This window comes from Olea europaea, chromosome 2 (assembly GCF_002742605.1).
Source record: "Olea europaea var. sylvestris chromosome 2, O_europaea_v1, whole genome shotgun sequence".
Taxonomy (NCBI): Eukaryota; Viridiplantae; Streptophyta; class Magnoliopsida; order Lamiales; family Oleaceae; genus Olea; species Olea europaea.
The window spans coordinates 13,095,929-13,109,819 of NC_036238.1; the positions used below are offsets into that span (position 1 = coordinate 13,095,929).

A 13,891-nucleotide genomic window follows, 5' to 3' on the forward strand; every position below is an offset into this window, starting at 1 on the left:
GGGAGGGGAAAGTCCTACCGAAGATGAGAACACAATCATAAAGAAATACAACTTCCACAGCCACATTATCATTCTCTGACACATAGTAATAACTAGAGGCAGAACTGGTAGCATGGCTAGGAGGGCAACCACCCTCCTCCTCACACCCCCTATCTTTCCTCCTGGTCCTCTTAACCCAGAAATTTTGGGACGATATCTACCCTAACTCCAAATATAGGGCCAAAAGGAAATCTTAGGTTTGACTCTGGGTTGGCTTTACTCTAAGTGCCATATTCCTGCTTAAGTCTGCTTCATGTCTGGATAATTTATCTTAATAGATTTATCTAGCAATTGTTAAATAAAGAAAATAAAATGGATGAAGATCAGATTCAAATTCTTTATTGTCTCTTTCTTCCACTTGTATGACCAAAGAGTGATTGCAATTACTACAAGGCAAACAACTTAAAGTCCAATTGCCACAAAACACCAGCAAAAGTAAATTACTTGTAATCCACGTAATTGAAGGATCGGATGATTTGGATTTCATAACTTGGTTCAGGACTGCACAGGTAAAATTAGAAATGTGCATCAAGCTTAATTCAGGTTGAGCCAAACATGGCCTGCATCAGTCATATCTAATTGAGCTTGAACTTGTTCAGCTAGCTTTTTTCATATTTGATTAATATCCAATCAATACGCTAGCAAACATTGGGCCACTCCAACTCCATTGACAACCATGAACATTAAATATTTATCATCTTAATGTTGATAGTATCTTCTTTCATCGTAATAAAATTAGCAAAATGTTGTGCATCTTCACTGCCACCTAGAAAAACTTATTTACAATTTACCTTTAGGAATATTGCAATTATGAATTTATAAGCAGATTCCTACAACATTATCATGCTAGTTGATAACTTCAAAGCTTAGTCAATGTTTTGGAGGATTTACCAAATTTTCTCTTGAAATTCAATGCATTATTGAGGATTGGTTGAACTTAGATGCTAAATATAGCATTTCGAATAATATCATCCGTTCTTAGACATGCATAGGAATTTGTGACTAAGGTCCATCAGACTTCATTTACTTAATCCCTTCAAAAAGTTGCCTTCAATCATTCATATTCCAGGTTCTGCCACTAATCATTACTCCTACTTATCAGTATAAAAAATTCATCAGAATCTTCGATACCTTATTCTTGACTTTCGCAATCTGGGTTGATGAGAGATATTCAGCAGCAATTCCTTTCTCTTTCAACGCCATTACTTGATTTTCCTAGCCAATAAAGAAAATAGTTTTAATTTAATAAGAACCATATTCAAAGTCCATTAAAACATAGTTGAGACAATGAGAACAAAACATTTGAAAAGCCCTTACCATAAGGGCTGAAATCAAACAGAAATCCCAGCAAAAGCAATCAAGTTTTGTCCTGGCACACTCACAAGGAAACTGTACTTCTTAAGCACTCACATGGAAATAAAATCAACAAAGACTTTCATAATTCACCTATCAAAGGACAAACAACGAGCACAATCCCAGGTTTTGCTAGAGCAGGAATCTGATAACACATCGACTTTCCTCCGCCAGTTGGCATTAGACAAAAACAATCTCTACCTGCAATGTGAATAAACACAATTAACCATAACACCCAGAATTGCATGAACATATGAAATGGTCGAAACCTGATAATACGGCTTCAATGGCTTCCAATTGCTTCCCTCGGAAACCAGAATGCCCAAAATGCCATCTCAAAAGCTTCGCCAAATCTTCCTTCTTGATCAACTGCTTATCGGGCCCGCATAAATTTTGCAATGGCAATGGAGACTTTTTCATCTTCCTACTGAACAAGCCCGCAAAACTTCACACAATAAAAATAACCTAGATTAAAAATACCAAATAAGTATTCACATTTTAGAAAAAGAAATTGAACTGTAACTTTCCTCACTTCTCTCTCGTTTTGATATTGTGTTTTAATCCTGCCTTTATTCACAATTATGGATCAAGTTTTGAAGTAAAAGGAATATCACATCCAAGATTTTATAAGTTGAGCGTTCACATCCTCAATCTTCTATTTCTAACATTTAAGTCTTCGACCTTTCACCTTCATAGCACTTCAGTCCCAAATAATTAATTTTGTATTGAACAGACCATTAAACCCTTCTTCTCGACTAAATAAAATTACATTTAAGTCATCAATAGTATATCTATAAAGCGATTAGCAATCCCCAATTTTATATTACAAAAAATTGCAACAAAGTTTTCAAACCTTTCAATTTGCTACAGACTACACCTAAGCTCTTGTTTGAGCTGCATTATTNTATTACAAAAAATTGCAACAAAGTTTTCAAACCTTTCAATTTGCTACAGACTACACCTAAGCTCTTGTTTGAGCTGCATTATTTTCATAAGAAAATATTTTTGAATAGTATATTGATGAGAAATGTATAGTTAAAAAATAAGAAAAAGTTTTAAATTTACGTAGGATATTATTTTATTGAAAAATGTATGGTTAAAATTAAATCAAATCACTGTTTAAAAATATTTTTTTTTTTTAAAAAAGAATGTGGCTCAAACAGAGCGTAAATCTTTTAATTTTACAATCGTTGTCCCAAATCTTTCACTACTATTGTAGCCAGAATCAAATAGATGGAATCACCAATTAATTGTCACGTAATCCTGAAATTAGAAGTTTGACTCAAATTGATAAAATAAGTTAGGGGTAAAATGATAAATTTACATTAATTATATTAACACTATAATTTTTAATATATGCACGCATATTTAAATTGCAATGGAGGTCTTCAATTTTGATCATTTATTCACTTATATCTCAAAATTTTTCGTCGCATGCTTATAATTAACATTCAAACAAAATTAGTATATATCTTTGTTTCAAATAACGATTTTTATCTCTCTCTTTTTTCTTCTTCTTTTTATTTATTTATTTTTGCTAACATGTATTGAAATTAGGGACAAATGTGTTTGTCAAACTTTTTTATTTTATTTTAGTTATTTAAAAATATGAGAAACAAATAAATTTCTTAATAAATTGTACAGACGCAAACCTTCATTATATAAAAGATGCCAAAATTAAGAGAATACTTGAGGATAAGACTATGATGAAAAAGTTAGATATATAAATGCAAAAATGAGCAAAAATTGAGGACGTTCAATGCAATTAAAGTGTAGTGTATTTAACAAAAATTATAGTGTGAATATAATTACCCTTTTAATAATTAAATGATTAAAGGAAAGCCAAAATAATAATAATAATAATAATTAAATGAACTCCTCTTCTCCAAACCCTCACTCCCAAAATCAAAAACCAGTAAAACAAGATTTGAAACATTATTAATTACAAGATCTTCACTTGTGTGCATTTACATGCTTTCACTCAATTTTTTCATTCAAAAAAAAAAAAAATACAGTGGATGTAATGGTGGAATATTTGTGTCGACTCAAAATACCAGCAGCGTGTGAGTAATTTGCATTTCCACTCAAACACTTCGTTAAATCCAAATTCTCGTCGTTCAAATAAGCAGTTGTCGGCTTGGGAATATAGTCCTTGTTTGGTGGGAATTAAAATCAGATTTTCAATAGATTTTGATAGAAATTGATGAGATGTGTGGTTAAAAAACCCATAATGTTGACTTCATTCTCAATGTTTTAATCATAACAAACAAGATTGATATTGTTTTTAATAATTTATTTTGAGTGATGATAGTTCAATGTTAAAATCTATCAAACAACATATATTGGACTTGAAATGAAGATCAAATTGGAAGTTGTTTATGCATTCAAATCAAATCATTCGAAACGAGAGCTTAAAAGATAAACGCAAAGAAAAGTCAAGCATTGAAGATCAATAACAAGAAAGATAAAGATCAAAAGTTCAAGAGCCAAATATGGAAGAAACTTTGAAGGAAGATCAAAGACTTGATTTTTTAGGCAAAATGTAAAGGTACTAACACTTTGATATTTGACAATGAATAGTTAAACTCAAAATCCTTCTATGCGTTAAAAACATTTTTTGTGCATTAAAAGTCATTCCAATGCAATGTTTTGATCAAATATAAAAATAACTTTTAAAAGTGATATTTGGATTTTAAAAAATGTTTTTATCATGAAAAAATAGTTAAAAATATTTTCCAAAGGTCCACGCACTTCAAAACTTTCATATTGAAACAAACAAGCCAAAATGTAAAAATACCACACTGTCGAGGCGGTCAACCACCCAGAGAGGCGGTCGATCAGCCGTAGGAGGTGATCGACCGGACACCCTCTAATGGTCCAGAATTTATATGTTCTGATTTCTTATTTTTGCTATACAAACAACTATATTGATCTTCCGGACAAGAGGCGGTCAACAGGACTAATCTTCCGCAAATACAGACTTTTTTTTCATTTTTGAACTCTATAAATATCGTTAATCTTTCCATTCTTCACAAGATTTCCAAGTGAATCAAAATGAGATATTTTTGTTTTAAAAATTCTTTAAGCTTTCATTTATATTCATTTCATTTGTTTCTTCATATAAAAAACTTTTATAGATTCAAACTCATTAATCATCATTCTCATCAAAGTTTTTCATCTTTGTTTGTGTTTAACCTATTTATATCATTCTTAAAAGAGTGGTATATTTTTAAAGAATGTATTTGCACTTAAATTGCATAAATCTTTCTACTTCTTTATATTAAAAAACTTTGATTGTTGAATCAAATTTCTTGAATCATTTCCTCATCAAAGTTTTCATATCTTTTTGTGCTCAACTTATTTATATCAATTTTCAAAGAGATATATTCTTGAAGAAGTTCTTTGCATTTATATTGCAGAAACTTTTCAACTTCTTCATATTGAAAACTTTGATTGATTGAATTAAATTTGTAAAATTATCATATTTATCAAAGTTTCTCATTTCTCTCTTAGTACTTAATTTATTATAATCATTCATTAAAAGAGAAATATTTCTTGAGAAGATTATTTGAATTTATATTGCATTTAATTGTTCTTCATCTTCTTATTAAAATACTTTGATTGGTTGAACTTAATTTTTAATTGTCATTTTCATCAAAGTTTTTTTATCTAACACTTGAGCTATCATTTGTTACTATTCATTGAAGTGTTAGTATTTTTTAGTACTTAATTTGTTTTGTATTAATTATCAAGAGAGGATTTAATTGTAAAATCACTTTGATAAAGTGTGGGTCGTGTTGAGGTCCCGAAAAGCTCAATAGTGTGTAAGGATTGGTACTCCTTGTTGTAACTCACTATGTGGGTCAAATTGAGGTCCCGTAAAGCTTAAAGCTCAATAGTGTGTAAGGATTGATACTCCTTGTTGTAAGTCGCCATGTAGGTCAAATTGAGGTCCCATAAAACTCAATAGTGTGGGTCATGTTGAAGTCCCGTAAAGCTCAACTTTGTAAAGGAGTGGTGCTCCTTGTTTGTAAATCACCAAAAGCGTTGTAAAGGGTTGAATTGTACCATAAGTCAATCAACATAGTAAAAAGGCCTTGCTCGTGTCGGAGAGCTTGGGAACGAATGTTGTAGATCATTACTTTGGATCGAACCTCCACAATTATATCATTTGCATTCTCTCTCCCTTTTAATTATCGTGTTTATACTTGCATTTATTATCTAAATTTATCAATTTAGTCTTTACTTGCTTTCTTATTTGTACCTATTTGTTTAATTGACATATTTACTATCATATTGGTTTATATCTAGAATTAATTTTTGAAAAAGGTTTAAAAACCAATTCACCCCCTCTTAGTTAGTCATTCCCGAGCTTTCAATTGGTATCAGATCTTGGTACTCATTTTCAAAAATTTCACAATCTTGAGTAATGGTTAACCCAATTTTTCAAAATCTTGAGGCGTGTTCTACAAACCGACCTCCTTTCTTTAATTGTACTAATTATAACTATTGGAAGGCTAGAATGACAATATTTATTCAATCAATAGATTATAATATTTGGGAAGTTATTGAATTTAGTCTATATGTGCCTAAAAAGGTTACTAGAGAGGATGGTAAATTGGATCAAATAATTCCTAAACCTAGAGAAGAATATAGTAAAGTAGATAAACAAAAATTGTCTTTGAATGCTAGAGCAAAAAAAAATACTTTATTGTGCTTTAGATAGAAATGAATTTAATTGTATTAGTATATGTGATACAGCATATGATATTTGGCATGCTTTAGAAATTACTCATTTTGGAACTAGCAAAGTGAAAGAAACTAAAATAAATCTCTTAGTTAAAGATTTTGAAAATTTCTTTATGAAAGAAAATGAACCGATTGTTGATATGATTAATCGTTTTACCGATATTGTTAATGGTCTCAAAGGCTTTGATCAAAAATTCACTAATGGTAAACTTGTGCTTAGGTCACTCTTGGAAGAATGGGGCCCATTGAGAATGTTGATAGAGAAGACCAAAGATATCAAAATTTATCCATTGGAAGAGCTTTATGGAACATTGATGACATATGAGCTAAATCGTACCGAGACGAAGGAGAAAACAATGAAAAACAAAGAAGAAGAAAGGCGCCAAATTGCTTTAGAATCAATAGTTGATGAAAGCACTTCAAGTGAAAATTTGAATAATGAAGAACTTGATGATCCAATTCTTCTTATTAAGAAACAGAAAAGTTTCCGCAACAATCATCAATTCAAAAATAAAAAAGAAAAGGGTGAAAAGAAGAATAGACTCATCAAAAAGAAAGCACTTCAATTAATATTGGATGAGAGTGATGATGATGACCATGAAGAAGATGGAAGTCAAGAGGAAATTGTAAACATGTGCTTCATGGCCTTCAAAAATGAGGTAAACATGAATGACAATTCTTTATATGATGAATTATCTACCTCATATGATGAACTTCTAGAAGAATTTGAAAAACTTGCTCTCAAAAAGAAAAATTCTTTATTAGAAAAAGAAGTAAAGAAACTTTTGGAAACTCAAAATGATTTTGAAAAATAAAAACTACATTATGATTCTTTACAAAAGATTTTAGATTTGACTCAAATTATTCACAAATTTACTCAAAGCAAGAAAAAAATTGATTTAATGCTTGGTGAACAAAAAAGTGTTTTTGATAACGGAGGATTTGAATACAAATAAACAAACCATTTTTAAAACAAAAGTGTTTTGAAAACTTATTTGTTAAAGCTTCTACTTCCCCTATTTCAAACATAACATGTAATTTTTTAACAAAAGTGGACATGTATCTTTTAATTGTTTAATCAAAAAGAGGTTTCACTTTGACAACAAATACAAGTGGATTCCAAAGTCCACAAACACTAACAATCAAGTGGTTCTGTTTCTCTTATTGGAGAATGCCTTAATCGATTCAAAGCTCTTTTTGGACTTATTCATAATCCAGATAAGAGTAATCTATTTGTCAGTGGTGTTTCTTCATATCTTAAGGATCGGTTGCTTGATGTCTTGGGGTATAAGGAAGGCGTGCTATCGGTACGTTATCTTGGTGTTCCACTTATCTCTACCAAATTGAGGGCTTTGGATTGTAAGATACTGGTGGACATTATTATAGCTAGGGCTAAGAGTTGGACTTGTCGAGCGCTCTCCTATGCAGGCAGGTTACAACTTATTAAGTCAGTATTATTTTCTATTCAGGTCTATTGGTCCTCTGTATTTCTTTTACCTAAGGCTGTGATCAAGCAAGTGGAAAATTCACTACGGGCCTTCTTGTGGAAGGGTAGTGACCTTGGCACTAGTGGAGCTAAAGTGGCTTGGAAAAAAATCTGTATGCCTAAGGAAGAGGGTGGTTTGGGTCTATGGAGCTTGGGGATTTGAAATAAGGCTGCCATGTTAAAGTACCTTGTCCCTTTGTACGGATTCTGCCTCCTCTCTTTGGGTTTCATGGGCACGTTGTTATTTAGTTAAAGGACGGAGCATTTGGGAATTGAAGTGTCCTGGGGATTACTCTTGGAGTTGGAGGAAGATTCTTGGACTCCGGGATATAGGAAGGGACAAAATGAAATTCAGAATTGGTAATGGTAGACGTGCCTCGCTTTGGTATGATAATTGGCATCCTCTTAGCCCTTTAGAGAAGATTCTTGGAGAGAGGATAATTCGTGAATCCAAATTGAGTAGACTAGCTAAGGTGGCTGTTATTGTTGAGGGTGATACTTGAAGATGGCCATCAATTCGTTCCCCAGCTTAATCTAACTTAATGTGAGATAAGCTTGCTACTTTTCGGCCGGATAGTAATAGAGAAGATGTATTGCGATGGGAGATTTATGCACAGGGAGTATTCTCTGTTCGGAGTGCTTGGGAGTCTCTTCGACTTCGCTGCCCTAGGGTAGCTTAGTATCATATTGTTTGGTTCCCTAAATGTATTCCACGTCATGCATTCATCCTTTAGCTAGCTATTCAAGGTGGCATCTATACACAGACAAAGCTTCTCCGCTTTAGTTTGGTACAGTCTATCCACTGTGTGCTGTGTGATTGTTCAGTGGAGGATTTGGATCATCTTTTCTTTACTTGCCCATTTTCTGAGCGTGCTTGGAATACTTTGCATGCAAAATGTAACTTACCTTGGGTTCAACGGCGTTGGCCAAATACTCTTTCTTGGATGAAACAATTTTGTGGGAACAATTTCGTGGGAAGTCGTTGTCTTCCATCGTTATTCGGTTGATGTTTGCAGCTTCGATTTATGCTATTTGGCGTGAGCACAATGCTAGGACCTATGGGGAGGCTCCTAAACATGAGTTTGCTGTTATTCGAGATATTATTTTCTCTATTTGTGCACGAGTGAATTCATGTAGGGGCTTGATTCCATCTAATGAGAATAGGTTGCTCCAACGCTCTTGTGGTTTTTCTGCAAATATTTTTTATTGTCGTGATTAGGATATGAGCATTAATCTAGGTTTCTGTTATTGTTGTTAGAAAGACATTTATTCCTAGCATTGTTTTCTGGGGTATGCTCCTGTGATTTGTACTTTATTTTTACACTTTGGATATAATATACTTACCTTATCAAAAAAAAAATCAAGGACCCAAAGTTATATGGGTACCAAAGAACAAAAACTAAATTATTTTGTAGGTATCAAAGAAAATAAAGGCAAACAGTATTGAGTTAGGGGATGTTTGCACATATAATCGAGAAACAAGCTCTATTCTCAAAAAGAAAGAATGGAGTTCAAAATGATAGGATTTGAGTCAATAAACACTCCAAAGAGTTCATCAACCAAATTGGACGATCAAGGTATATTCGTATACACATCAAAATATTGAGGTCTGGTCGAACTCTTCTTACTTAACTTATAGTTGACCCGATATTATGTTTGGTATGTGCTTATGCGCCATATTTCAATTTAATCATAAAGAATAGCACATTTGTATTGAAAAGCGAATTTTTAGATGTCTTAGTGGCACTAAGACATTAGATCTTTGAAATCCAAAGGCACCGACCTTGATTTACGGGCAATACGAAAAATTAATCGGCCAATAGTTTTTACTAATCCTCTAACTCTCAATAGACTTTCACATGTTTGAAGAAGTTCAAAAACTCTAGACAAAATTGAAATATGTGACTAATATATTTGCTTTATGCCTCTATGATAATAAATTTCAATTTTTTTTAAAAAAAAATAGGGCAACAAATGTCCGGATTGAAAAAAAGTTGGGACTTCCCTATGCGAACGTCTGGATATGTCAAAAGGATATCTGATTGAGCATAAAAATCCGATATTATGTATTTCAAATTGAATGTGATATATTATGTTTTGATATCAATTGTTCAATCTTATTTTCGAGCTTCAATAAGAAGGATAGTTGTCTTGATGCTTTTGAAAATAATGTCAAAAAAAAAAAAGCATTGAAATTATTGGTAATCACCCACCTTCTTTTATTGAAAATTGTTTTCTTAGAGCATGTTTGTTTCTTATTTTCATGGGAAAAATGCATTTTGTAATAGTGATTGTTGAAAAATGTGTGGTTAAAAAATAAGAAAAAGTTTTAATTTTGCGTGTAATATTATTTTATTGAAGAGTGTATGGTTAAAAATAAGAGAGAGAAAAATGTATTTTGGGAAAAATGGGTACCAAACAAGGGCTTAATAGATAACATTAAGCAAAATCTAGTTTATTTTTAGTCAATTTTATTATATCAAACTTGATTCTTCCTTATTAAGGATGCTACATCAAAAGGAGTAATGTTTATATAAAGCCAAAATAAGGATGTTTATGAATTTGAAAGTGAAGAAAAATGTTTATCACATTTTAAAAGATACTTGATTGTGGCATAAAAGATTAGAGTCATGTTTGCATGGATCAACTTTTAAATATCTCCAAAAATTGTTTTTGATAAATGTATGCCATATTTGAAATTTGAGAAAGAGAAAATTTGTGGCATGTCAATTTGAAAAACAAGTGTAGAGTTTCTTCTAACTTAAGCAATATTCTTCAACTACAAAACATGTTCAATTTCTTCACATGAATCATTTTGAATCATCTAGAATCACAAGCTCAAATGGTAGGCATTACGCTTCGTCGTTATTGATGACTATTCTAGATTTCTTAAGTCCTATTTTTGAACCTAAAGCATGAAACTTTAAATCATTTAAACATCTATGAAGAAAGGTTCAAAATGAAAAAAGGATACACTATTATTGTTTGAAAGTAATCATGATGGAGAGTTTGATAATTTTGATTTTGATGATTATTTTTTGCAAAATCGATGGCTATGAACATTATTTCTTGACTCCTAGAACTCTTCAATATAAAGGTTTGGTAGAAAGGGAGAATCATACATTGTTAGAAATAGCTCAAAATATGAAAATGGTTTACAACAGTATTTTCTTTTAGCACTATGTTCCATGTTAGGAGTAAATTTTTTTTGGTGAGTTTGCATTTTTGACATATAGTGTTTTTCAAAATTATTTACTTAAAATTGTTTAGTTGCAAATTTTCTTAAACACTAAAATTTGGGAATTATTAATGAATTTGAACAATGTGGTTTAATTGAATATATACTAAATATTTTCGTATAATTGGTTGGAATGTATATAAATCTTATCCAAATGATTATACTTTCGTCATTTCATACTTTGATTAATATTTTCACTACAAAGTGATGATTGTTCTCTTGTTTAAACCAGCATATATTTGGCATCTCGTGATTAATTGATGGGGAATATATTACTTAAAATGTTGATCTTATATGACATACTCTTCCTAATTGCTAACCTTTTGAGATAGAATTTGAAAAGCATTATATTTCTTATTAAAAAAAAAATACAGGAATACATGTATAAAAGATAAGGGAAATAATGTGATATCTAAATAATTTCTATGGTCATGTTTTGATCTTAAATGTTATATCTTTTTGCTTATGCCAAAAGGGGGGAATATAGTGAGATGCTTATGCATGTATTGAATTGAAAATATAATATACATGTGGTGAGATGATTGTGCATGCTTTGAATTGAAAATATAATATACTTGGAGTATATGAACAAAAGGAAAAAAGTGAATTTATGCTTTAAATATGTGGTTATTGATTTGTAAAAGTAAAGGGGAATATGAACTATGTGATAAATTCATAATGTATATTCCTTTATCAAATTGATATAAATTATTCAACTCTACCTTGCAAATCATCTTGATTGTCATAATAAAAAATAGGAAAATTGTATGATTAACTTTATTCTCAATGTTTTGATCATAACAAACAAGATTGATATTGTTTCTAACAATTTATTTTGAGTGATAATAATTCAATGTTAAAATCTATCAAGCAACATATATTGGACTTGAAATGAAGATCAAATTGAAAGTTGCTTATGCATTCAAGTCAAATAATTCGAAACGAGAGCTTAAAAGATAAATGCCAAGAAAAATCAAGTATTGAAAACCAATGACAAGAAAGATAAAGATTAAAAGTTCAAGAGCCAAACATGGAAAAAATTTCGGAGGAAGATCAAAGACTTGATTTCTTAGGCAAAATGTAAAAGTACTGACACTTTGATATTTGACAATTAATGGTTAAGCTCAAAATTCTTCTATGCGTTAAAAACAATTTTTGTGCATTAAGTCATTCTAATGCAATGTTTTGATCAAATATAAAAATGACTTTTAAATGTGATATTTGGACTTTAAAAAATATTTTTATCATGCAAAATTAGTTAAAAATATTTTCCAAAGGTCTTGCACTTCAAAACTTTCATATCGGAACAAACAGGGTCAAAACGTAAAAACATCGCACTGCCGGGGCGGTCAATTGCCTCGACCGGACCGGTCGACAGGCCGTAAGATTCGGACGACCAGACACCCTCTAGCGGTCCAAAATTTGTCCGTTCTGACTTCTAATTATTTTTGTACAAATGACTATATTGATCTTCCAAACAAGGTACGGTTGACCGGACTAGTTTTCCACAAATACATATTTTTTTCTCGTTTTTGAACTCTATAAATATCCTCACTCTTTACATTCTTCACAAGATTTCAAAGTGAAATACTTTTGTTTTAAAAAAATTTTGAACTTTCATTTGCATTCATTTCATTTGTTTCTTCATACCAAAAATTTTGATTGATTCAAATTCATTAATCCTCATTCTCATCAAAATTTTCCATATTTCTTTGTGTTTAGTTTATTTATATCATTCTTAAAAAAGTGGTATATTCTTGAAAAAGGTATTTGCACTTACATTGCAGAAATCTTTCTACTTCTTCATATTGAAAAACTTTGATTGTTGAATCAAATTTCTTGAATTATTTGCTCATCAAAGTTTTTCATATCTCTTTGTGCTCAACTCATTTATATTAATTTTCATAGAAATACATTCTTGAAGAAGTTTTTTGAACTTATATTGTAGAAACTTTTCAACTTCTTCATATTGAAAACTTTGATTGATCGAATCAAATTTGTAAAATTATCATATTCATCAAAATTTCTCATTTCTCTCTTAGCACTTGATTTATTATAATCATTCATTAAAAAATAGATATTTCTTGAGGAGATTATTTGAATTTACATTGCATTTAATTGTTCTTATCTTTTCATTGAAATTCTTTGATTGGTTGAACTTAATATTTAATTGTCATTTTCATCAAAAATTTTCATTTAACACTTGAGCTATCATTTGTTTTAATCTTTCTTAATACTTCATTTGTTTTGTATTATTTATCAAGAGATGATTTGATTATAAAATCACTTTGATAAAGTATGGGTCGTGTTGAGGTCCCGAAAAATTCAACATTGTCCAAGGATCGATTCTCCTTATTGTAAGTCATCGTGTGGGTCATATTGAGGCCCTGTAAAGCTCAATAGTGTGGGTCGTGTTGAGGTTCCATAAAACTCAACTTTGTAAAGGATTATTGTTCCTTGTTTATAAGTTATCGGAAGCATTGTAAAGGATTGAATTGCACCATAAGTTAATCAACATAGTGAAAAGGCCTTACTCGTGCCGGAGATCTTGGTAACGGAGGACGTAGATTATTGCTTTGGATCGAAAATCCACAATTATATCGTTTGCATCCTCTCTCCCTTTTAATTATTGTTTTTATACTTGCGTTTATTATCTGAATTTATCAATTTAGTTTTTACTTGCTTTCTTATTCGTGCCTATTTGTTTAATTGACATATTTACTATCATATTGGTTTATATCTAGAATTAATTTTTGAAAAAGTTTTAAAAATCAATTCACCCCCCTCTTGGTTAGTCATTCCTGGGCTTTCACATAACATATGTGATTGAAATGAATTGTTGATTTTGATTTAAATTAAAATCTAAATTTTTATCGGTTAATCCATTTTAGATTATTTCTTATCTCTTGATACCCATTTTTTCTTCAAGTTGCGTAGTGTGATAGGTCGAACAAAATTCCAACTCTATGTGGAAATGACGTTTCATGTTCTGAAATTTCACTCAATCTTCCACCGTAAGGTACCAA

At 31.0% G+C, this 13,891-nt stretch overlaps 1 protein-coding gene across 1 annotated transcript; it reads right to left on the minus strand.

The window, feature by feature from the left end:
- Positions 1-1,111: 1,111 nt before the first annotated feature.
- Positions 1,112-1,941, minus strand: LOC111375873 (ATP-dependent DNA helicase Q-like 3). Its single transcript, XM_022998788.1, has 4 exons — positions 1,662-1,941; positions 1,486-1,593; positions 1,357-1,364; positions 1,112-1,254 (listed from the first exon to the last, which is right to left on the minus strand). The coding sequence occupies exons 1-4, from the start codon at positions 1,810-1,812 to the stop codon at positions 1,138-1,140; spliced, it is 384 nt and encodes a 127-aa protein (XP_022854556.1). The 5' UTR covers positions 1,813-1,941; the 3' UTR covers positions 1,112-1,137.
- Between the last annotated feature and the right edge of the window lie 11,950 nt (positions 1,942-13,891).

Bases quoted from the DNA above. Each gene is read 5' to 3' on its own strand.
- LOC111375873 (XM_022998788.1), bottom strand. From the start codon at position 1,812: ATGAAAAAGTCTCCATTGCCATTGCAAAATTTATGCGGGCCCGATAAG. The intron at 1,594-1,661 runs GTTTCGACCATT...TTCACATTGCAG, and splicing joins CATTGAAGCCGTATTATCAG to GTAGAGATTGTTTTTGTCTA.